At 35.0% G+C, this 23,113-nt stretch overlaps 3 protein-coding genes across 4 annotated transcripts; 2 read left to right on the top strand and 1 right to left on the bottom strand.

Moving 5' to 3' along the window:
* The first annotated feature begins 6 nt into the window (after window positions 1–6).
* Window positions 7–6,059, top strand: LOC109589898 (serine-rich adhesin for platelets-like). Its single transcript, XM_020005884.1, has 18 exons — window positions 7–1,338; window positions 1,399–1,506; window positions 2,005–2,478; window positions 2,595–2,703; window positions 2,754–3,267; window positions 3,372–3,639; window positions 3,709–3,912; window positions 3,968–4,122; window positions 4,187–4,308; window positions 4,371–4,450; window positions 4,583–4,621; window positions 4,670–4,753; window positions 4,810–4,880; window positions 5,002–5,124; window positions 5,175–5,251; window positions 5,299–5,362; window positions 5,655–5,727; window positions 5,833–6,059. The coding sequence occupies exons 1-18, from the start codon at window positions 117–119 to the stop codon at window positions 5,970–5,972; spliced, it is 3,927 nt and encodes a 1,308-aa protein (XP_019861443.1). The 5' UTR covers window positions 7–116; the 3' UTR covers window positions 5,973–6,059.
* A 417-nt stretch (window positions 6,060–6,476) lies between these two features.
* Window positions 6,477–7,330, bottom strand: LOC109588726 (uncharacterized). The gene is made up of 2 exons (XM_020004846.1): window positions 7,060–7,330; window positions 6,477–7,011 (listed from the first exon to the last, which is right to left on the bottom strand). Exons 1-2 carry the CDS (start codon window positions 7,233–7,235, stop codon window positions 6,588–6,590), a joined length of 600 nt encoding a protein of 199 aa, XP_019860405.1. The 5' UTR covers window positions 7,236–7,330; the 3' UTR covers window positions 6,477–6,587.
* Window positions 7,331–8,013: 683 nt separating this feature from the next.
* On the top strand, window positions 8,014–22,955 carry LOC100634093 (uncharacterized). Of its 2 annotated transcripts, none has more exons than XM_020005879.1 (69): window positions 8,014–8,149; window positions 8,201–8,277; window positions 8,386–8,452; window positions 8,504–8,543; window positions 9,069–9,155; window positions 9,251–9,325; window positions 9,374–9,454; window positions 9,584–9,702; window positions 9,764–9,857; window positions 10,009–10,105; window positions 10,300–10,401; window positions 10,606–10,697; window positions 10,772–10,840; window positions 11,123–11,204; window positions 11,249–11,328; window positions 11,378–11,428; window positions 11,509–11,583; window positions 11,632–11,766; window positions 11,827–11,888; window positions 11,955–12,069; window positions 12,122–12,177; window positions 12,230–12,296; window positions 12,465–12,534; window positions 12,594–12,631; window positions 12,694–12,846; window positions 12,898–12,951; window positions 13,003–13,206; window positions 13,267–13,398; window positions 13,464–13,632; window positions 13,684–13,762; window positions 13,812–13,866; window positions 13,942–14,105; window positions 14,205–14,415; window positions 14,594–14,804; window positions 14,858–14,947; window positions 14,994–15,076; window positions 15,156–15,248; window positions 15,407–15,541; window positions 15,629–15,769; window positions 15,828–15,961; window positions 16,797–16,919; window positions 17,022–17,227; window positions 17,365–17,531; window positions 17,576–17,794; window positions 17,840–17,975; window positions 18,105–18,177; window positions 18,228–18,287; window positions 18,364–18,442; window positions 18,503–18,582; window positions 18,643–18,709; window positions 18,786–18,979; window positions 19,037–19,091; window positions 19,140–19,190; window positions 19,246–19,297; window positions 19,405–19,460; window positions 19,520–19,714; window positions 19,769–19,996; window positions 20,047–20,148; window positions 20,241–20,424; window positions 20,599–20,858; window positions 21,035–21,081; window positions 21,132–21,230; window positions 21,279–21,428; window positions 21,481–21,710; window positions 21,776–21,957; window positions 22,001–22,168; window positions 22,229–22,306; window positions 22,382–22,501; window positions 22,554–22,955. In XM_020005879.1, exons 1-69 carry the CDS (start codon window positions 8,034–8,036, stop codon window positions 22,821–22,823), a joined length of 7,986 nt encoding a protein of 2,661 aa, XP_019861438.1. In that variant the 5' UTR covers window positions 8,014–8,033; the 3' UTR covers window positions 22,824–22,955. The 2 variants fall into 2 exon arrangements, with proteins under 2 accessions (XP_019861438.1, XP_019861429.1); XM_020005870.1 differs by having other exon boundaries at window positions 19,402–19,460.
* The last annotated feature ends 158 nt before the right edge of the window (window positions 22,956–23,113 follow it).

Below are 23,113 nucleotides of genomic sequence, written 5' to 3'. Positions count from 1 at the left end.
GGGTTAAAATAGCTGTCACTACAACATCAATCAAATCTCCTACGTCTTCTATTGAATTATCTTCATCTTATTCACAATCAATCACCAGTACATTACAATCAGTATCGAGTGGTTATATGCCAAGCGGATCATCTCTAACTTCATCATCAGACATTCAATCATCGCCATCATTATCCTCACCTCCAGTTGATTTACCCTGTGTGGGGCCAGTTACTGATAGCGAAGGAGATATCACTGATTTAAATTTTATAATCATGCCGAAAGGTTTATTGGACTTTGATACAACAGCCACTTCAAGTAATTCTAATAATAATAATAATGATAAAAAGACTTCAACAACAACTACCACCACCACAACTAATACAAATAGCAGTTCTAGCAATAGCAGCTCTGGTGGGAAGGAGGATAAAGCTAAAGACAAAAGAGGAGAGAGAGAAGGAGAAAGAGATGACAATGGAGGAAGAAGAGGAGGGGATAGCAATGAGAGAGGTGACAGGTCTGGACAAGATAAAGAGCAAACTAGTGATCAAACTGATGGAGAGAACCAGGAAACTAAAATAGTAGAAGAAAGTGAACTGCAAGGAAATGATGATCGGGGGAGTAGTGGGGAGGAACTGAGGGAGCTGCCTTCTTCAAATATGGAGGACACAGCAACTACTGCTAATGATGCAACTAATGAACAGTTGAAGTTATTAAAGGGACGAGCTGATAATTCTATAATTACTATTGATGATACTAATAATGATAAAGATGAGTCCGAGTTAACCGAATCGTTAACAAATGACTCGTGTATTGTCATTCAAAAAGAATCACTTATTGACTCACTTCAGCCATCACTAACTATTGATAGTCCCAATCTCCCATTCTCTCCTGAGAGAGAGGAAAAGACTCATTCTATAGAGACAGGCTCAGTCCTCTCTCCTGCTTTGTTAGCTAATGATAGCAGGATTGATAGTGCTCATACTTTGGAGGGAAACTGTACTGATACTTCAGCTGGTACACAGAACTCGTTTCGTTTGCATGTTTCTCCCAGTCAGAGTGCAATGGAGCCTGATGATGATACTGCTGTGTTTGTTATTGGTAGCAGTACTGAGTCTACTAAAGGAGATGTCCTCTCACACTCTCCATTGAAATTATCAAGTGATTCCATTCCCAGTACTACTCCCCCAGTACCAAGTCATTCCATTCCTAGTACCACTCCTCCAGTACCAGTGTATGAAAGTCTCCAGTTATCAAATACCGAAGTGTCTTCTACTAACTCCATGATACTCTCTACTAGTCCAATATCTAATGTTATCATAACTCCTCAAGCTGATGTGTCACAGACTAATTCATCAGGTGTGGTAGTGTATTAAGTTGTATTTAAACATATTTTGTTTGCTTTGTTATTTTTTGTAGGAACATTTGATTTTAGACTTCCTGACAGTGACATGCTGTTACCTACTGATGGTACTAGTGAAGCACATGTAGAAGATATGGAAACTGACACTGGTGACAATGACCAATGTAAATATAATGCATTATGTATAGATATGGCCAGTGCCGCCATATCTGTTAGTACTGATTGCAATCAAAATTTTGATTTTTTTAAGTGGCTCCAAAATTGAGCCAAAGTCCCTGTACTATATAGTACAGTGTCATCAGCCAAATTTTGCCAAAAATGACTAGGAGAGAATTTGTCATTTTTATAATTTTTTCTGACGCATATACATGTTCTTATGTTGTGTTTCAAATTTCAGCCAATTCCGCTCAAGTTTAAATTTTTTATGAATTTTTAAAGTTACTCTAAAATTGGGCAAAAGTCCCTGTACTATAGTACAGTGTCATCAGCCAAATTTCACCAAAAATGACTAGGAGAGAATTTGTCATTTTTATAATTTTTTCTGATGCATATACATGTTCTTATGTTGTATAGAATTTCTGAACTGATTCCTATCAAAATAAGATTTTTTATAAATTTTAAAAAATTGTTTATGTATTGTTTCAATTTACTGTTACTTTTAGCTACCAAAGAACAAACCAGGAGTAATGGAGTGGCAGAAACTAAAGGTCGATCGCCGGGGAAGTGCCTCTCATTACGTAGGAGAAGGAGCATGAGCTCTGGAGAAAACACTCCCAAGAAGCTGAAGCAAGATCAATCCACTGCTAAAGCTACCGATCCTTTACAAAGTGATACAACTATTGATTCTACTACTAATGGAGTGAGGAATGGCCAAGGAAATAAGGAAATAGATGGCAGTGGTAAAGGAGAGACAAGAAGATCAGATAGGACTGGAAGTACACTTGCATCTAAAAGTTCAGCAACTATAAGACCTACAGCATCACTTCGTACCACAGCCACAGGGTTTATATTAGGACTGACAGAAGAGGAAGGGGACAATTGTGACACTTTTGATGATAGCTCTCATTTCGAGTTGCCTCCTATTACTGCTTTGAACAGTGAATCAGAAGTCTCTCCTTCTGACATTTCTTTTACAAGTTAGTTGCTTTTATTACCAGGGGTGAACTTTAAAAAGACTGTAAAAAACCTAGCATTTTATTTATAGTCATGAATGTGCTGCTATATACATTAATCTTTTTATTTGATTTCACAGAAACTGATGGTGTCTCTGCTACTACTAATACTGGGCCTTCTCTACCACTAGCAGTTCCTTCATCATTGTTTGCTGGCCTACAACACACTAGAAGAAAAGACACAAGAAGGTACATGTATTTAGATATTCATATCGTTTAATAGGAATGATTTTTTACAGGACTGACCCGTATGAGTTCCAAGAAGAAGACAGCAATACTGACACACCTCTGTTTATGCCTCTTCGTAGAAGACAGGAGCCACAGACTTCATTAAACAATGCAATGGAAAGTGAAAATCCACTACCACTCTCAACTATAGAGGATGACACTGAGGCTACTGCTGAATCAGAGAAGGAAGGGGAGGCAGCGACAGTTACTAGCACTCCTGTTAGAAGAGAGAATATTGTAGTGTCTGGCTCTACTTCTCAAGCTCAGACTCAGGAGCTAGTTAATGCATCAACGCCTCTTACTACTCCATCTAATGTCAGTACCATTGCTTCTTCTGCTATGTCAAGTCTTCATTTTGTATCGCCTATCACCTGTTTGACGCCTCAAGGTGTTAAAGATATTTTTTCATCGAATCCTTTTTCTCCATTGATTCGCCTAAGACACAGTACCACAGTTATAACCTCTCACGTATTTATTCGTGATGAGATTATAGACAGGAACACCGAGAAAGTCATTCAAACTCTTGTAAGTAAATAACAGGAATGCTTGTACATGCGTTATGCATTGAAGAAATTTGGACAAAATAATTGTATTTTATCCCATGTTTATCTGTGTTTTATACTTTATAGGATCATGTAGTAGGACCAAGTGAGGAACGGAAGGTATCTATTGAAGCTACTCCTCTATCCTCAGCTCATGTACTGAACCCCATTCCTGCTCAGCAGTTATCATCATCATCATATGTGTCAACCCCTGGGATACCCTGTCCAGCTAGTATTCAATCAACCAGTTCCATTAGTCATGATCCAATGAATCCGCCTAGCATGAATAGCTCAGTTTATAATCAACCATTAAGGCATTCCATATCTCCACTCAGTGCTACTGCTTCTAGTCATGGTAAGATATTTCATGATGTAATAATGTAATTGGATAATTCCTCTCTATTCAATTCTTCCTCCTTGTTAGTCGTTAATTCCAGTTGTACAGAGAATCACCTCACTCCAAGTACCAGTGTCATCAGTTCGGAAGCAAGAAGTCAATCAACAACACCTACAGGTCGAAGTAGAGCTTATTCTCCTTTACGTTCTCAATCGCTAGACCTGGATTCACTTCCTAGTACTTTGCAATGTACTACTTCTTCAGTCGTTAAAAACAAGAGCCATCAATCTGGTTGGTTATTTTTGTTGTTTATTTATACATGTATATATCTTTATATTTCTTTTAGGTTTTAAACTAGTTGAGAATCAGAAGGTAATTGCTAGGTGGAAGGATGGCAAGTGGTATGCTGCCACTATAGTAGAAGTATCTCCTATCAAGGCATACCTTCACTTCTATGATGGAGACTATTCCTCAGTTTCTGTACAGCATATATTACCACTGGTGAGCATACATTTTATCATGCATGTACATCTATTGCATATGCATTGATTATGATATTTTATAGGCTTGTATACCACAAGGTGTTAAAGTATCAAGTGCTGATACTGATATTTCTGGTTCGTTGCTTGATTTCTCTATACCTGACTCAACCTTCAGGATGAAACTCAGTAACGATACTATTATGAAGTAAATAGCACTTTTACATGTACATATTGATGATGTTTATATTTTTTTATATCTATTTTTAGGTGCTCTTTGGAAGATTTAGTGATGACAGCTGACACAGCTGAAATGACTCTGCAGCTACTTAACACGCAATCAAAACAGGGTAATATTGCAATGAATATAACAATCATGAATGTCCATTTATTTATTCATTTGAGTGAATGAATACTTGTTGCTTTCATTCCATCAGTTTGGTATCCTTTACAATACAATTATTTGTTTCTTCTATTATTAGTTAAGAAAAGGAAGAAATCTGTGAGCAAAAGACCACAAAGTAAATTGCTAGTGTTTAATGTACCTGGACGAGCTTAATTTTTTGTAGAAGAAAGCCTGTCTCATAAAGAATCAGTCTTGTTTAGTGGAATGATATTTTTAGTGACAGATCAAAGAAGTAGTCAGCCCACCGGTATGTACTATCCTTGGATGCATACATAAAATAGTTTTGTATTATTATTTAACTAGGAAGAGAAGAAATTGAACAAATATTGAGAGACAGAGGTGGTTACATAATGGACGAATACAAACCTAACTTGGTAAGAGGGAGAGGGAGGATATGTGTAGTTATTGTTGCATGAAGTTCCCTATTCTGAGGTCCTGGTCTAGTTGTACAGCATATATTATGAACATTATAATCTCTCTATACTTTTACTGCAGGTCATAGATAATCGTACATTCTGTTTATCCAACACTTATTGTCGTACTCTGAAATATCTGACGGCCATAGCAGTCAGTTTACCTTGTGTTTCATACAACTGGATAATGGAGTGTGTTAAACAGGTAAACTCATAATGATATGATGCATTATAATCATTGTGATATTTCTATAGGGGAAAATTGTCAGTTGGGAAAAGGATTTCAGCCTATTAGCTGGTGTTTCTCCTTCAACAAAACAACAGATTAAATGGTAAACTTGACTGTACTGCTTTGCATGGCTTTATCATTTAAAATTAGGAAAAGTCATGCAACAGGTTTCTTGAAAGTTAATGTCTTCCTATCTGGAAGTAGGACATTCAAAGTAAGTACATGTGTACAGTCATACTATAATACAATGTACATATATCTACATCTCTTGTTCATTGCATTTTTAATATTCTTAGTATTAGCATAGCTTGTAATCGCTTTCCTTTACTTCTTTTGTCTGCCAACTGAAGCTTAAGAAGTTGTACGTCAATAACTAAACTGTTTATCTGGCAGATTAGCATATAGGATTATATATGGCTGCTATAAAAATTCACTTTAGTGATTACAAGAGTACTTTGCTTGTTATATATATGCTATCTGTTTGACTCTATATCTTGCTAATATAGGAAATTTGGCAGAAAGTTATATCATGTGGAGGTGGCCACGTGATAAGTAAGCTCCCAAGGAAATCAAGTAAAGGTAGGCTATTATTAAAAAGAATATTTTGATGATGTACACAATGACATTAGTCATGAAATATTGTAATGGTTTACCTCACCTGACCATCCTTATAATATTCTATAGAGTCTCAATTTACGATTGTATCAGAGAGTTCAAGTATCCCAGTCTCTCTCAAAGACTTCCTTGTTGTTAGCCCGGAGTGGCTTGTGGAGTGTCTTCTTGCTGGTAAGGTAGTATCGCCTGAACCATTTAAACGTTCATAATCATTCACAAGTACATGATGTTTATTCTCAATTTAACCATTATTCTTTATAATTGTTGGATCAAACAAGTTCAGATTTCACAATGTACATTGGCACAACAATGTAATTACTGTAATTAGTGATTGCTATAAGGTTATAGTGGGTGCATTGGAGGTTATAGTGGGTGCATTGGCAGCAGTACTTTGTTTACTAAAACTTTGCTGAGTTTGTGTTGCACGTTGTGTCTTTTGTGTGTGGAGGGGTGTTTTGTTATAAGTACCGTTCAGGCGCACAGGTGTTTAACTGCTGTGGTATGAAAAATGTTGTTTATTATGATTTTGCTGAGATCAATATTATGAATATTGTAATGGGAATAGATCTATGTGCTTACATTTATGTATTAAGGCATGAGCACATTATCCATCATGGTTTTTGAGTAGATTTGCACACTCTCATTGTTGTGCCTTTAAAGACTTAAAGTGGGCGTAATATATTTTGTGATATTGCTCTTGTTGATTTTAACACTTAAAATATCATAATAATAATAATAATCAATTAAAAAAATTTACAAAGGATAAAGAATGACATAGGTTTTATAGCTATAACATTACATGTACATTGCAGCTAATAATAATGTCAGCCACATTGAGTTCTAATGGAAAATCCTTTATCATTATTAGCCCTGTCAGTAAAGAAGACAACTAGGAAGGTTGTTGCTGGAATAAGTTCATTAGTACTCTCAATATCGCTACTGCATTTCTTCATAGAAGCATTACCATTGTAGACTAGCTGAACGTAGTCAGTGCAGGATTCTGTAGACTCTGCAATATCAAAGCTATCATAATGAACTCTTGCAGCATTCGTAGTACAAGTATTAAGGCTTATATTGTATACACAGATGTCACTGTTTCTGTAGTTCTTCTTTGAGAATCTTGGAGACTGTACATAGACTGCAGTTCTGTTATTGTTCTGATGGACAGTAACCAGTGAAGGGTTGCTGTTCCAAACTTTGAGCTTGCAGGCATTTGAACATCGCCTGTGCTTGAAACACCTGTAATCACTTTTAGAAAGTATCATTTATTGAATATGATAAATAATATGTACATACTTTATTGGAACTGATCCACCAGGCAAGCAAACCCCTCCATCTCCTTGCACTATCCCAAGAGAGTGGGCATCATATCCAGTACTAGGTGAGCACCATCCATTCAATGAGCAGGTCGAGACACAAGATGCGCTAATGTGGAATGATGCTAGCAGGATTATAAGAGATGATAGAGACATTCTGTAGTCTTTTAGTAGCTTTATTTCTTCTAATAACTTTATTTCTTCCAGTACTTTTTTATAGGAAAAAAAATGTGTTATCTAGGGGTATTCCCAGGGGGCAGTCCTTTTTGTTAACGTAGCTATAATGTGTTGATTTTATTCACGCACTGAGCCTTCTTGCTAATGAATAATGCTTTTCAATAAAAATTTATTTAAAAATCTAATTTTGATTGAAATCATTTCAAACTTGATAAGTCACATGGGAGCATGTATATATCTATCAGAAAAAAACTATGAAAATCAACTTAAGAGTTCTCTCCTAGTCAATTTTGATGAAATTTTGCCGATGCCCCAAGGCTGTAGCCTTTGGTGCAAAGCCAAATTTGGAATAACTTTTAAAATTTATAAAAAAAATTCAATTTTGATTGAAATCATTTCATTACATGAGAACATGTATATCTATCAGAAAAAATTATAAAAATCAAGAATTCTCTCCTAGCCAATTTTGACAAAATTTGGCCCATGACCCAAGGCTATAGCCTTTGGTGACAGCATAATTTTTTATTCAAAGTCAATTTGCTTTGTAATTTTGTAAATAGCTTATGAATGCACTGTCTTCAGTGTTGTAGTGGTTTAAAAGGACTTCCTGATCAATTAGAATTAGAGCAAGGAAGTGATGATAACTTGACCCCTGGACTCAACTAATGAAATGGATTAACAATATCATGCAGGGTGTGACTTCTGATGCTAATTGAGTAGGTAGATAAGAAAGCTACAGCATCATTAGCATATCCTGTTCTGTGTTGAGGAGTTGCTATGGCTGGTGCTACTGCATTGGAGGCAGGCCAAGGTTCCCTACACATTGGGGACACTGTTCTGTTCCTACTAAAGACTAAGGACTACTCTGGATATGTGTACTCTGAACTGTCAAGGTAACCAGAACTGTTTTATATTGTGACCATTTTTTATTATTATTTTTATAGCACTCCTTACAAATTTCTAACTGTTTACAATCTAGAGGATCAGCCTGAAAATGATCCTGCCTTTCCTAATGTTGCTTGTAAGTAGAAATTATTTAAAAGAACTGTAACATTTTGTTTTGTGGTACTATATGCATGTTATGTTTGGTAGTCATGCTCATGTTAATTCTTTATGTATTGACCTACAGTTGCTGCCTTTAAGATATTGGCACCAAACAAGTACAAGGCAAAGCAATACCTGAGAGAAGTCCAACAGTGAGTGATGCAAAATTTCCTATTTTACATGTAATGTTTTAATGCTATTAGGATGACTAACATTGAAGAATATGAGCTACTTAATGCAATTGTAAGTGTCTACACTGATTGTGACTTGTAATACATAATACATACTCCTTGTATAACTTTTTCAGGCTTAGGGATAACCCTGATTTATCTTAATCTGTGGTTATTGGCTCAAAATAGAAGCCTTTCCTTTGTTAGAGATCTTCATTAGCAAAATTGTATTATATTAACCTCATAATCATTATACAATGTTTATTATAGATATAGATATGCATGAAATGCTGTGTAGTCTATACCCTTATTGCCCTGAAGGTGTTTTCTCACACGCAGTTTATTGTACTAGCTGCAGTTTAATCAATCAAGAGTATCCATCCATTTACTTCACTTTTATCAGCTGTCAGTTTTGTATTAGCTTGCCTAAAGTAACCTCAAAAGAGCTTTTTTTAATCCCATCTGCCAACAGACCGTGTGACTATTTCCTTATTTTTGTAAATTGATTGATGTGGGTAATCTTTCCCTGGCTGTCATTCCTACCCTCAGGCTATATGTGTACCTACAATAACAACTAATATTCTAATCTATTCTCTAGCGTGCTGCTCAAACAGAAGAGACTGAGAATAGGCTAGAGCAACAGAGAAGGTTTGGTAACAAAGTTGTGTATGGCGATTTGATTCAAGTGAGTGGACTGCATGGATACATTTTAACAATTTGTCTCTTTTGTTATCCTCTTAAATTTCCTCTTGCTCTATTTCTTCTCATTTTTTACTTTAGCTTCAGCACGTTGCTTCAAAGATGTTTGTCAGAGTTTGTTCAGAAGCTTCAAAGACAGAAAGCAACAATTTACTAGTAGGGCATAAAAATTTCAGCTATGCAATTTTGCCTGTTTGTTTGTAGGTCAGTCTATCTGCTGAAAACTTTGAGGAGTGCATTTTTAAGATACTCCCACGCTACAAAGTTCGATCAGAAGGAGATGAGGTAAGTTGCACCCAATGCACACAACCATAACACAGATCATGCACATTTCATGATGTCAGTATTAAGAGTCCACACTATATACTGTTAAGAGTCCATGTAGATCATATCCTATTTACCCTATTATATTAGGTTAGATTCAATGATCAGTTAAAGATTGAAAGTGTCAAGAATCTTGGACAGTTCCTCCATTGTAGTGGACCAAGGCACACACTTGGTGCTGATGACAAGTTCAATGTCCTAGTAAACTGGTATGCTCAATTAAGTTGTTATTAAGATTCTGTTATTGTGTTTTACTATTTTTGTGTCTAGTTTTGAGCTAAATCTATCAGCTACAGAGTCAGCATTGACTCTGATACCACATTACTGTCCTTCTGTTAATAAACATCCTGATAAAGCATTAAGAGTAAGTAAGGGCTGGTGTAGACTAGCTTTTAATTATAGTAACCACAAGTATTCATTGAACCCTCTTATGTTACTAATGAAATATTACATCTACATAATAACTAATACTGTTTTATACTTTATTAATGTGCTTTTGATGTATATTTGTGTAGGCTGGTACTTGTGTGAGGTTGTTTCATAAAGAGGATGAGTGTTATATTGTTGCTGAAGGATCTTTTGCTGGAAAAGACAATGCTGTAGTTGAAGATGGTATGTATGTGTATGCTAGCAGATCATTAGTTCAATTGCAAGTATTAACACTCTTTACAGCAACTTTTGTGCATGTTATTATCATATACTTCTAACTTTTGTGTTAATTTGCTTAATTTTTGATGCATGTATTCTAGAAAATACAAAATATAGTGTATACAGTACATGGATTATTATTATTTGCATTTGTTTAGTTCATTGTCGATTGAGAAAAGTTGACTCAAGGAAACATGCTGCACCGTCAACATCTTCCAACACTTACTGGCAGATTGAGAAACAGGAAGACCCTAGAAGTGGTGAGTATAGTAAAAACAGGTGGAAAATCTTTTTAATGGCTGCTGTGTACATCATTCTCTCACTCACTCTCTTGTTGCTATTCTTTTTTCCTCCCTCTCTCTCTCTCTCTCTCTCTCTCTCTCTCTCTTATTCCTCCTATTTTCTCTCCTTCCCTCTCTCATTCCTCTTTCCTTCCATGTCTCCTTCATTGTTATTTCCTTTAGGTGATGTCATTGCTTGGAGAGATAGATGTAGACTCAAGCATCTACCCACAAGATGTTATTTGGCTGTGATAAAGGTTAACAGTCACTGGAAGGTAAACATTTCTCACAATCTCCCATAGTCTCTCTCCATGCTGCTTACTACCCTACCTCCGTAACCTTTAATTAGGTAACTCTCAAAGACAGCACCAGTGAAGATGATTTGGATACTATCTTTAGTTTCTCTCCTCTTATAGAGGTGTGTATAACTATTGGTAGATACTACTATGATACTTATTTATTATTTAAAATAATGGAGTCATATTGATGGGGGCATTACACCCCTTCAAAAATTTTGATTTGGATGTTCATCTATCACTAGTTGACTGGTAACCTCTTCCAATTATTATTTCTGTTTAAATAGCTTACATTTTAGCTGAGGCTATTGTGGGTTGGATTCATTGTTATCACAGCTGACACATTGTTATTACAAATACAGCTGCTATAGTCTGTTGATGTACTTGTGTATAATAATTTGTAGGAAGTTGATGAAGTCTTGTTAGAGTCCTATGCTCTCATTAAGCATCGTCTCAGTGGGCAGTGGCTTCACCTAGAAAAGAAAAGTATTTTTTTACTTTATCTTGTATCACCCTAAGTCTCCTATTAGGCCATTATCAGAGAACAGGGTTTGATCCTACTGCTGTTGGTCTAGCTGGTCTACAATGGGACTCAGCTGAACTATTTGTGGTAATGAAACATCATATAGCCTTCTTATTCATTATTATGTGCATCATAGCTCACTACTAGTAAAGATAAGGGGGATTATGACTCATTCACATTACAAGAGGTATGGTATTACAAGTGTGGTTCCCCTTTGACCTTTGTTATTCTCTTATGGTACTATTAACTATTAATTGGCTTGTGTAGGTCACTGAAGATTTAGTTGACAGGTTTAATTATGTTGCTGGTATAGTTCCTGTCCTTACAGGATACATTAAACAGGTTTATATAGTAATGCACTATCATTACTATAGATTATTATATTTATAGCTTCATAATAAAGGAGAGCTCAAGCAAAAGCAGGCAGTACGTGTGAGAGATACACTTAGAGATTTAAAGAAATGGCTTGTTGCTGATAAAGAGAGGAATACCAAAAATAATCAAAAACTGCTAAGAAACTTGAGGGTGAGTATGTAATACTTTACTACTTGAGGTCTTATTTAATATTGTTAATTTTATTAAAAGGTTATTGAGCAACTTGCTGAGATTCTTAGTTTTGCTGAGGCTGAAGAATATAAAGAATCAAAGTACATGCTCATGCATTGTGTATCTATCAAATTTTCTCTCTCTCTCTTTCTTCTCATCTCTCTCAGTCATCATGTTAACATTTGTCGTGAGTGTTACAATGTCATAAGGAAATTTCTTGAAGGAGATAGCCGCAAGAATGAAAACTATCTTGCACATTTCATTGAATTCTTTCAGACTCATGTATGACATTAATAATAATTATGCCCTCAGTTGACAAGTGTTCTTGTTTTAGGTAAGGAAAGGCCTCAACGCAGAAGAAGTACTAGTTGAGATTGTTCAAGACAATATGTAAGTACATGTACATGCATGTTCATATACTAATATCTTTCCTGTATTACAGTACCATTGTGTCAAGGATGGCAGACACACAGTTAGGACACATGATTGAACAGTTTGTAAAGACAGAGGTAATAGCATAACACGGCCCATATAATCTAATGAACTCATGACTTACATGTACATGTATGAGTATATGTATAGTATAGATGAGTATGTATTTCCTTCTTTTATCTAATGTGATTAAGCATACCTACATGTATCTGTTATCTTTAATCTTGTTATGGTATCTTTTGTAGGATCCAAGGTTTCTTGATTTCTTAGGTTCACTTTGTGTGTGTAGCGATAGACCTATTCCATCAACACAGAGTAATTGAAGAGTGTTTTATAATGCATGTACATGTACATTTATTGCTTTGTATTTTTAGGTCGTTTGTTACATGAACTGATAGAGAGGCATGGAAATGTTAGTACATACCATGACCATATAGTATAGAATATTATTATTATAAGTTTATTATTAATTAGGAAAAGCTCCTAAGAACTAAACTAGACAAGGCTAATGGGCAGATTTATTTTTACCATCCTTCTGCACCTACGAAGCTTACTTCGCTCAAACAGCTTGGAACTAATGAGAATAGAAGAAACAGGGCCAGCATTTATGTACAGAAAGATTTTAAAGTAATGTGTAACCATGTACAGTAGTGAAATGTACTTGATAAACTTTTATAGAACCATTACTATCTCCTTAAATCACAACTATACCTTCTGACAAGGTTATGCCAAGTATGTTAATATTTTTATGATAGTTATGATTAATATTTGTGTGTGTGATAGGGAAACAACAAAGAAGCTATAAATGCATTGGTTTATACTGAAGAGAATCCTAACGGATATATTAGCTTTGACGAAGCTCTCACTTGCGTTAAGGATTGTGATATTGACACTGATATTAGATCTCATTACATTGAACTGATATTGGTCATGTTTGTTGATTTTGGAGAGAACAGATCATTCCTGGATAACCTGTGCTATTCATTTGTAAGAAAAATAAAAAACTAATGATGATATTCTTACACTAATAATTATTATTTTGTATAGATATATGAGGAACTTGTCCCAGTTCCTTATTCAGAGTCTGGTGATAGTCAAGTGAAAGCATTAACTGGAGCAGAGAACAAACACTTTCCTGACATTAAGGACTGGATACTCACCACCATATCTGATAACACTGTATGCTAATGCACACGTACATATTGAAAGAAAAGCATTTCATATCACATCGTCTTATTTTATAGAGACTCCGTTGTGAGTCTGCAGAGAATCCACTGCTAGAACTGGTACTAGATGTATTGGGACATTTGGTTCGTTATGGCTACTATGATGATATTGACGATGTCGATCAACTCTTGGGGCCACTCACTCAAATGTTAGATGGAAGAACAGATATACCATCAGCTAGAAAAGGTAAGAGATTATCAATAAGTCAGCAATTATATTAAATATATTTCTGTACAGTGTCTGAAGTACAATTTAAGTCATCAACTCGTAAGAAAGATAATCCTGAGAATAGAGATGTCTTTAGTGTTAAAATCAAGTAAGGAATTAGATTTTTTGGCATTACAATGCATTATATTGCACATTAGAGCATTGGAAGTAATGGAGCTGTTATATCGATTCAAGTTTTATGTTAAACTTCAAGTTAGCATTGAATTATTATCTCTAAGGCATACTATCTTTTTCTCTTTCCCTCTACTCCTCCCTATTATCTTTTAGAAATTCATGCATGATTTTAAGATGATACAAAGCTCCTTAAAAAGGACCAGGATAGGAGGTGTACTCAGTACTGATCCACGCGACATTCTTGCAAAGCTAGTGAAAATAGAAGCAGATGAGGAGAGTGGTCCTAATGAGAAGTGCTACTCGCCTGATATAATGAAGTAAGGGATTTGAAATATTAATTTTAGTAATAAGAAGAAAGGCACACTATATTTCAATTTTCACAAGGCCATTATATTATATATATTTTTACCTGCTAGTGTTGTTCAAGAACGTATCAAGTTTTTGTGTGATGGTAATGTTAAAGGAGGAGGATTTGCCCCTCCTTCCAGTGGTAGTGATGACGATTCATTAGAAACGGTACTGTTGGATCTATCAGGATATGACTGCGATGAGCTTGTAACCTCATCGCTCGATCTTTTGACTCAAATGTATTTCTTTGAAGAGGAACTATTTAGCAAAGCACAGCAGGTGAATTATATTATCTGCATTGATGATCCATTGTATTGTATTTAATATTTTTGCTAATTTAAATTCTTGCTTCATCCAATTATAACCTTATATGGTACAAGTACTTTTTATATTTTAAAAAGGTTTTTTTTAATTTCATTTGTTATCTATGTGTATATGAAATATTTCTTATCATTAGAGCCAATTGTTGACATCAACAGAATCACTGAAGGACTTTTTGACAGTTAAAGATGACATACTACCTAAACTGAGACAGCTACTACGCGTTGATACTAACAGATCAAACCAAGAGAAGATCGTGTCACTTCTCAGACAGTTACAGTCATTATGTATCCTCCCAAATTCAGTTCTGCCAAACAAACAGAACCAGATCATGTTAGATAACTTTGGTAAGTTAAGACAGATGGTAATATAACATGCCTTCTTCATTATTTCTCTCTAGGTATTGTATCTGATGTTATGAGTTTCCTCCTTGAGAAAGGTGACAGTGGTATTATAGTATTAGATCAAGATATTGAACCAGCCACACCAGGTTAACATGAATTATGCAGATATATCATTATTATTATCATTATTAGGAGGAACTCTTATTTCAGTTGGTGAAGAAGTATTTCATAGTTGTTTCACTCTTTTGCAGCATCTCTGTATTGACAATTTGAGTGTAAGAAGATCACAATGCATATACATTACTATTCAAAGATGAGAGGATGGTTCATAATGTTCATGTATTAATATAATAGGTAAAGAAGAGGATATTTAATAGACTTGATGACTTGCTTGAAATGAAAATACCGGTTACAACATTATCGAGTTTGGCCGATCTAATCACTGAGGTGAGATAATAATAATATACAGCATACATTATACACTAATGTGGAGTACATGCATGCGTGTGTATGTGTGTGTTTGTAGTACTGCTATTGTGATTATTATTATATTGAATGTAATACTTTCAATGTGTATTATATCACTGGTTTATTTGCATGTATAGGTTTTTACTGGTGGTCCAGAATTAATCCTGAAAGTGACTGAGTATCATGTTGATAGGATATTTGATATTATCATTACTTGCGATGAACCTACTGCCCAGGCTCAGTTCATGGTTACACTAGAAGCTATAGTTAAAGTAGGCATTGTACTTTGTGATTAGATTATATTACTATAGTTTCTATCCACTCTTTGCATTTCTCTCATGTTAATTATTCTTTTGTAGATAGAAGAGGTCGATTTACCAGTTGGGCGAAACCAAGCAATCATCATTAAGAATTTTTGTCGATTCCGCGACACGTTTTGTCCTGATCTTTTAGGAATCAGCAAATCCATGGAACAGTCTCGAATGGAAATATTGAATTCTGTTAGTAATAAGGCCGCCTTTTTTCTCTAGAAAATTTGTATTTATCTGTTTCTTTCAGAGTGCAGAGTCACCAGATCCTAAACTGCAGCTGTTGCTCAATGTGACTGACATGCTAGCAGCTTGTGCTGAAGGAGAGAACCTCTTTGTTGAGTCTGTGTGTCAGAATATCTATAGAGTTGAAGAGCTAGTCAAGTGTGTTCATGTATTTAGGAATATTGGAATATTATTATAAATCACACCCCCTTAATGCATATTGATGCCCTTATACTATGTGGAGAGTTTCAGCTGTGTCCAACAAATAATTTTCAAGTAATAAGCATTTTAAAAACAAGCCAATTTTTGAAAAAAAGCAAAGGCTATAGCCCATGGTTTTTTCCAAAAAATGGCTCCGAAATCACCCCCAATTTTTATTACATTTTCTGATACATATTGATGTCCTTATGCTGTGTAAAAAGTTTGAGGCGATTTTGATAAGAAATTTTTGAGTTATGGTCATTTTAAGAAACGGGCCGTTTTTTGAAAAATACCCAAGGCTATAGCCCATGGTTTTTTCCAAAAAATGGCTCCGAAATCACCCCAAATTTTTATTACATTTTCTGATACATATTGATGTACTTATGCTGTGTAGAAAGTTTGAGTCGATTCCAATAAAAAATTTTCGAGTTATGGTCATTTTAAAAAAACGGGCCGTTTTTTGAAAAACACCCAAGGCTATAGCCCATGGTTTTTTCCAAAAAATGGCTCCGAAATTACCCCAAATTTTTATTACATTTTCTGATACATATCGATGTCCTTATGCTATTTTGAAAGTTTGAGCTGTTTCCGGCGAATAGTTTTCGAGTTATGAGCATTTTAAAAGTCAGCTAATTCTGACCAAATTTGGATTTTTTACAAAATTGCTTAATAATGTCATGTAATAGTAATAGTGCAATTCTTCTGATTTCATGGACTTTAATAGTACATACATTGTACTTCTATCTACTTATAATTATTAATTTATTATTATTAATTATTATTATTATTATAGGATTGTTAGCAGTCATCTTGCTCACATTCGTAAAAGGCCTTTTCTTCGTTACCTTATATGGGCTTACATGAACACTGAATCAGATCAGGTCAATTCAGAAGGACTTGAGTTGAGTCATGGAGAGTAAGTCAATTAATTATAATAATAAATGATAATGATAGTAAAATAATTGTGTATTTTTATCCATGCGCAATTATTATAAATAATTATTTTATTTTTTTAAAGGATAATGTGGATTTATCTGGAGCATATTGCTGACCTTCTTGACAATGTGTCTAAAGTCCTCAGTGCTGCTTCATCTGGTGAGATTGAAAGCTTAAAGCATGAGCTCCAGACAGCAAGACGTAGGAACTCAATGTCTTCCTACTCTTCCACGCCATCAGGAATACAGTTATTAAAACTAGGCTCTGTTAGAGTACCTGATGTCACTGGTAAGAAACCAATGCTTGTACTAAATTTCTGTGTCAAAAAGTATTAATAAGTAGATCGATTATGGTTTATTGTCAGGCTTGTGAGCTATAATATTTCAACTCATAATACTATTTACTTTTTGTTTTGTTTCTTGTAGATACTCAAGGTCATCTTGTGCCTGGTCTGCTGGAGTATCTAGCTGATGGTGTTATCCCATTGCTGCACACTTTCTATTCTCATTTCTTTGATCCTTCAACAACTTCCAAAGAAGAGCAGAGAGAAAACGAATACAACATTTCAGCAAAAATTGCAAAATGTCTAATGGTAAGAAATTAGTATTTTGCTATCATATTACATTATTCCTGTAGTATTTGAGTAAAGACCTGATAGAAGTTTTCTGCAGTAACAAGAACTTGTACATGTATCAGGAAACCATTACTGTATTGATGGGTCACATTGAGATAAGAGAGAGAGCTGATGTCACTGATGAACAAACAAAGTCTACAAGAGAAGCTATTGAAGGAGCAGCACCAAAGACCAAATCAAGCAGTCTTAAAAGACTTGGAAAGATTGTCTCACAGACTGATGTAAGCATAATGCTTTATAATTATTGATTTTAGAAACTTTTTTAGGAGGAAGTTTTGGAAGGATATATGGAGCAAGAGAAACTTAATGAGTTGTTTAACAGTTATTCACGAAACTACCATTGCTCCTACATGGGACCTAACACAGCTATTCATCAGATAGAATCAACCATACAAAAAATTGGTATATAAGTACTGTATATACACACATGTTTAAGAATGCAATATGGCATTCTAATTTACAATTATAGATACTACAATGCATAGAAATGGAGAGACCAGCATATTATTATTATTATTATTGTATTTATAGAGTATAGTGATGAAGGTGAGGAGCTGCCCCTTGGCCCTTCTTTTCAAAGACTTGTAAAGCTTTATCGAATCAAGTTAGTTGCTAGCAATTGTATAGATTGAGTTTTATTGTATAACTATACAGTCCTTCTCAAACTTCAGACAAGCAGCAGCATCCAGCCGAAAGACTATTAAGACAATTAGAGTAATTTATTATTGTATACAAGGCTATACTGTTATACATGTATTTTATGTCATGTTTTAATATGTCATTGTTTTAGGATTTCAGTTAGCCGTACTGATCAATTAGGTGAAGCTGAGCAAATCGATCAGGACAATTTGGATTTACGTTGTCTACAAGTTAGCGCTGATTTGGATCAGTCAATGAGATATCAGCTACATATATATTTGATATTTTAGATACTTAGAGCATTAATTCATAACAGAATCAAGTTTATTGATCCTGAGTTAAAGGACAGGGATCCTTGTGAATTTAGAGAGTCAGTGATAGATGAAATTAAATAAAGTTTATCTATTTCATGTATCTTCTTCACTTTTAGGAAATGTGATCAGCACGTTGTTCCAGTTCAGAACTTTATCCAATCATTCAAAAATGCCATAAGTCGTGTACGTATACATGCACTTTTGTAGTGCAATATCTATTGTGTGGAAAACAAAGTTAATTTTTTAAATTTCCTTGCAGGTGGTTCCCTTACTATCTCATCCTAATGAGAGCATATCTAGGGAAGCACTGGCACTGATGAAGGCTCTTCTGTTCTCTGGTAATGAAGAGGTACAGGAAGGACTGGCTGCTGATATGAAAGACTCAAGGGAAGAGAAACTGTTCTCTAATTTGAAGGAAAGACTTGAAATTGCTAGCCTCAATTATAGAGAAACGTAAGGAAAACTCCTGAGTGGTTCTTATATGATTTATTTATTCATTTTTATTTAAAGTGTGGACTTGGAAGCTCAGTTAAGACGAAGACAGCAATTTAAGAAGAAGTCAATGGTAATGACAGGTTTTTCACACCAAAAATATAAACTTTTTCCACTATAGCCTGGCCCTGTCTCTACTAAATCTGCTGAGAAACTTGGTGGAGTTGAGACTGTAAGCTATCATCAACAATAATTATTTTAAAGATATAATTATTATTTTTTGGTAGAGTGTGACATTTACTGTTGGTAAAGAAGTGATGATACCAATGGAAGAAATAGGTATGTATTGAAGAGTAGAATGATACATTAGAATAAAGAGAGAGAGAGAGGGAGAAAAGGCTCTGTAACAGTGCAATCACACATAGAATGATCAATTTATACAATAGATGGAACCAGTGAAGATGAATCTCCTCTAATAACAGTCAAATCTCCAGGCAGAAAAGTAAGTGAAGTAATTTTTTACCTTTATATACATGTGTATATATTTTTTATTTTTATTAGTTGACTAAAGCAATCTCTACTTCCTCAGAATGCGGCATTGGACCAGCAAAAGAGATTGGTTTCAATTTGTTATCCAACATAATAAAACGGGATGCACTGTGGACTAATCTAGTACTAGAAGTTATTGGTCTCATGTGTGATGGACAGAATAGGACACTACAGGATTACTTAAGAGAACAGCCTGATAATTTCAAAGTTGGTGAACATTTTGAGCACATCATTAAAAATTAAAATTATTATATTTTTTAGACTACTAATGTAGTCGCTGAAGTTGTTGCTTTCCTTCACACATTTACTGCTGACATGTCCCGCAATAATTTTGAGCAGATTGGTGCTATACTCCAGTCATTGGTTGAGATGTGTGTCGGTAATATCAAAAACCAACAGATTGCATTTGATAAGCTTGTACTGGACCCTCTCAACAGAATACTCCAACTTCAGTTTAGGGGATATGACGTCAGTAATGATGATGAAAAGGTATTTTATGTGTATAGGGTTTTTGATAGTCTTTCCACTTGTCACTATAGAGTGAACGTCTATTGCATCTTGTTCAAGTTAAAGGGAGTGCTGTTGAGTTGCTTGATGTCATGCTGGAAGAAATCAGCCCACAGACTGTTAGTGTTGCAAAGGTAAGCACATCTTAACTTCATCCAATAGAAGTTATCAGTAGTATAGTAGAGTGTACATGCTCATAAATAAGTACTGTATGTGTATGTATTAGGGTATTGGATCATCACTTGATATTGAATCCTTGTTGTCTACTATGGACATGTTCTATCAGTTGAAATCCCATCCGCTGGTCAGGAGGGAGCAGATGGATGATGATTGCGAGAGAGGACTCTATAAAACCTACCAAGTCCTTGTTACTCTAATAGACTATAAAGCCATTGATATAAAGAACAAGAGTGAGTTATATATCAGTTTTAAATGTACCCTGTGCTATAGTACATTATCTATCAGTTTTATACAGTACATGATCTTTAGCCTAATTTCGAACAACTCTTTAAATTAGTCAGAATCAGCTCAAACTTGATACATAAAAGAAATAAAAATGAAGACTTTTCTTTTTGAAATTTTAGAGCAGCTAAAAGAGAAAGCAGAGAAGAAATGCAAGGATGCTTTTAACAGTTGTCTAGAGTCCTCTCATTCAATTGAAATCCACTATGAAGAGGAGGGAGCTAAGCCAATACTGGCTAGGATACACTTTCCGTATAAAGCTGAACTGAGAGATGAAGTGACCGAATTGGTCCGTTGGAACATTAACAGAGACTCAATGGAGGACAAGCAAAGAGCTTTAGTTGATTTGATGCCAGCACTGAAGAGAGATGTACTCCATCAAGTATGTAGAAGAATGTTGTATGTACTGGTACTATGTAAAGCATATGAAATGTAGAGAGTCCGACTCAAAATTAAAAATTTAATTGGGCAATGGGAATATGCATACTGACATGCAAAACTATTTGCAGATATAGCTGTGAAATTTGATATTTATTGTTATTTTTTTATTTATTTTAGACAAAATTAAAAGATACAAAGATTATGAAGCCTTTCCTTGCTTTTCAGTAAGTGACTCAATCCACTGTCCTCTATATACAGGCCTTTCACACTATAGTGCACTCAGGACTCGTTTACTGATACTACTGACCATCATATTGAACCTTTTTATACTCTTTTTGTATGCAGTGCCTGATAGAGCTAAAGGGAATAACAGGTAATTCCTTATACCTGAAACACTATTGCAATCTATTCTCTCTCACAGGCCATTCTTGCCTGATTTCCCACTGTGGTTCACCATTGTGTTCTACGTCCTTGGGGCAGGGCATTTATTGCTAGCACTTTGGATTGTTGTGGAGTATTTCATCATTAATTGGCCTCACTTTAAGCTCCCTACATTTGCCTATAATGCAAGGTTCATTTCTCTTCCTTATTATAAATTGAAAAGCTGCTATTACTCTCTATAGGGCTAAGATTGGTAAAGCTATTCGTAAGGATGCAGATACATATACTGTCCCACGTATGACTTGCATTGACGTTGGTATATTTAGCATATCGACACTGTACATGTTGCTGTTCCTCGTTTGCTCTATTCTCTCTCTCGCCTTTAAAGGATATTTCTATTGCTTTTGTCTCCTCTTCATTATTGTTCATAATGATATATTGAAGAGGGTCCTTCGAGCTGTGACAAAGAATGGTAGGTTACTTTTTGCTTTTTTCTTTACTTTTAAAATTATAATTTTCTCTGTATTCTTCCATTAGGTATGTCACTCATCTGGGTTGCTGTTCTTGGAGTCATCGTCCTGTTCATATATGCTGTCATTTCTTTCGCGTTTCTTCAAAATAATTACGTTAGGACGGACGATGCTGCACTCTACTGTGCCAACCTTGGTCAATGCATGTACTCTGTTCTAAGATATGGCTTAACTGATAATCTTGGACTGGTAGGTTCAGTTAGACTATTATCATTTTTCTATCTTTTCTCAGTTGATTCCATTTCAAAATGATGGAGAGGCTCCCGAGAATTTTGATACAAGAACTTTCACAGCTCGCTTGATTTTTGATCTCTCTTTCTTTATCATTGTAACGACCATTGGACTCAACATAGTCTTTGGTATAATTGTCGACACTTTCTCTGAGCTAAGGGAAGAAAGAGTGAGTTTTTTTCAAAGAGCGTTTTATCATTTATTTTTATGATGACATTGTTGTACACAGAATAATATTGAGACAGAGCAGAAGAGCAAGTGTTTTATATGTGATCTTCCTAGCTATGATTTTGAGAGAAGAGCTAAAGTAAAGTTTTAATTGTGCATTTGCTCAAAATGATCATTTATATCCTTCATTTTATTGCTTCTTTGTCTCTTTTAGGGTTTTTCTGATCATGTAAAGCACGATCATAACATGTGGAAGTATGTCTATTACTCGTTGTATCTTGATAGCATTGATACTGGTGATCACAATGCCATTCAGAAATATGTCTATGAACTGGTAAACCTATAACAATAAAGCTATGGATAGTTATTCTTTTATCATGTACCAGATTGGCAATAATGATACTGCATTCTTTCCTCAAGAAGAAGCTCGTTGCCTGATTGGTGAAGAAGATACTACAGGAGAGAAGATTGATGAGTTGGAGCAGAAAGTAGAGAAGATACTCCGCCACTTTAGGGAGAAGGAGCACAAGAAGAGTCTTAATGTTAAGAGGCAGGAGCAGACTAGGTGGGAGCAGGAGGTTCTTCATAAAACTCGAGACACTCGCCACATTAGCTTTCTCTCACCTTCTCCATCTATTTCTTTTGATAAACAATAACAAGCTAAAAGTAGTGAACTGTCAGTAGTTAGCAAATTTTATGTAAACAAAATTATATTTTCAATAGGCAGATTTTTTACCAATGTTTTTATTTTATGATACATCCAGCAGATTTGCTCACCTTATTAATAACTGATGAGTTTTAAATTTTACTTTTAGGACTTATTTTCTGAAAAAATTAATTTTAAAATAGCTTTCTCTGGAAATTTTCTGGGAAAATTGATTTTCCCATGTATTTTACTGGGAAAATTAAGTTTCTCAGGTAATTTTCCTGGGTTATTGACTGGGAT

Source organism: Amphimedon queenslandica, unplaced genomic scaffold, assembly GCF_000090795.2.
Source record: "Amphimedon queenslandica unplaced genomic scaffold, v1.1 AMPQUscaffold_13511, whole genome shotgun sequence".
In the NCBI taxonomy this organism is placed as follows: Eukaryota; Metazoa; Porifera; class Demospongiae; order Haplosclerida; family Niphatidae; genus Amphimedon; species Amphimedon queenslandica.
The sequence above is the reverse complement of the archived record's forward strand: the minus strand, read 5'-3'. Positions and strand labels throughout refer to the sequence as shown.

Bases quoted from the DNA above. Each gene is read 5' to 3' on its own strand.
- LOC109589898 (XM_020005884.1), top strand. From the start codon at position 117: ATGCCAAGCGGATCATCTCTAACTTCATCATCAGACATTCAATCATCG. The intron at 3,268-3,371 runs GTAAGTAAATAA...TATACTTTATAG, and splicing joins AGAAAGTCATTCAAACTCTT to GATCATGTAGTAGGACCAAG. The intron at 4,881-5,001 runs GTAAGAGGGAGA...CTTTTACTGCAG, and splicing joins ACGAATACAAACCTAACTTG to GTCATAGATAATCGTACATT.
- LOC109588726 (XM_020004846.1), bottom strand. From the start codon at position 7,235: ATGTCTCTATCATCTCTTATAATCCTGCTAGCATCATTCCACATTAGC. The intron at 7,012-7,059 runs GTATGTACATAT...ACTTTCTAAAAG, and splicing joins GGTGGATCAGTTCCAATAAA to TGATTACAGGTGTTTCAAGC.
- LOC100634093 (XM_020005870.1), top strand. From the start codon at position 8,034: ATGGCTGGTGCTACTGCATTGGAGGCAGGCCAAGGTTCCCTACACATT. The intron at 10,698-10,771 runs GTAAACATTTCT...ACCTTTAATTAG, and splicing joins AGGTTAACAGTCACTGGAAG to GTAACTCTCAAAGACAGCAC. The intron at 19,092-19,139 runs GTAATGACAGGT...TTTCCACTATAG, and splicing joins AATTTAAGAAGAAGTCAATG to CCTGGCCCTGTCTCTACTAA.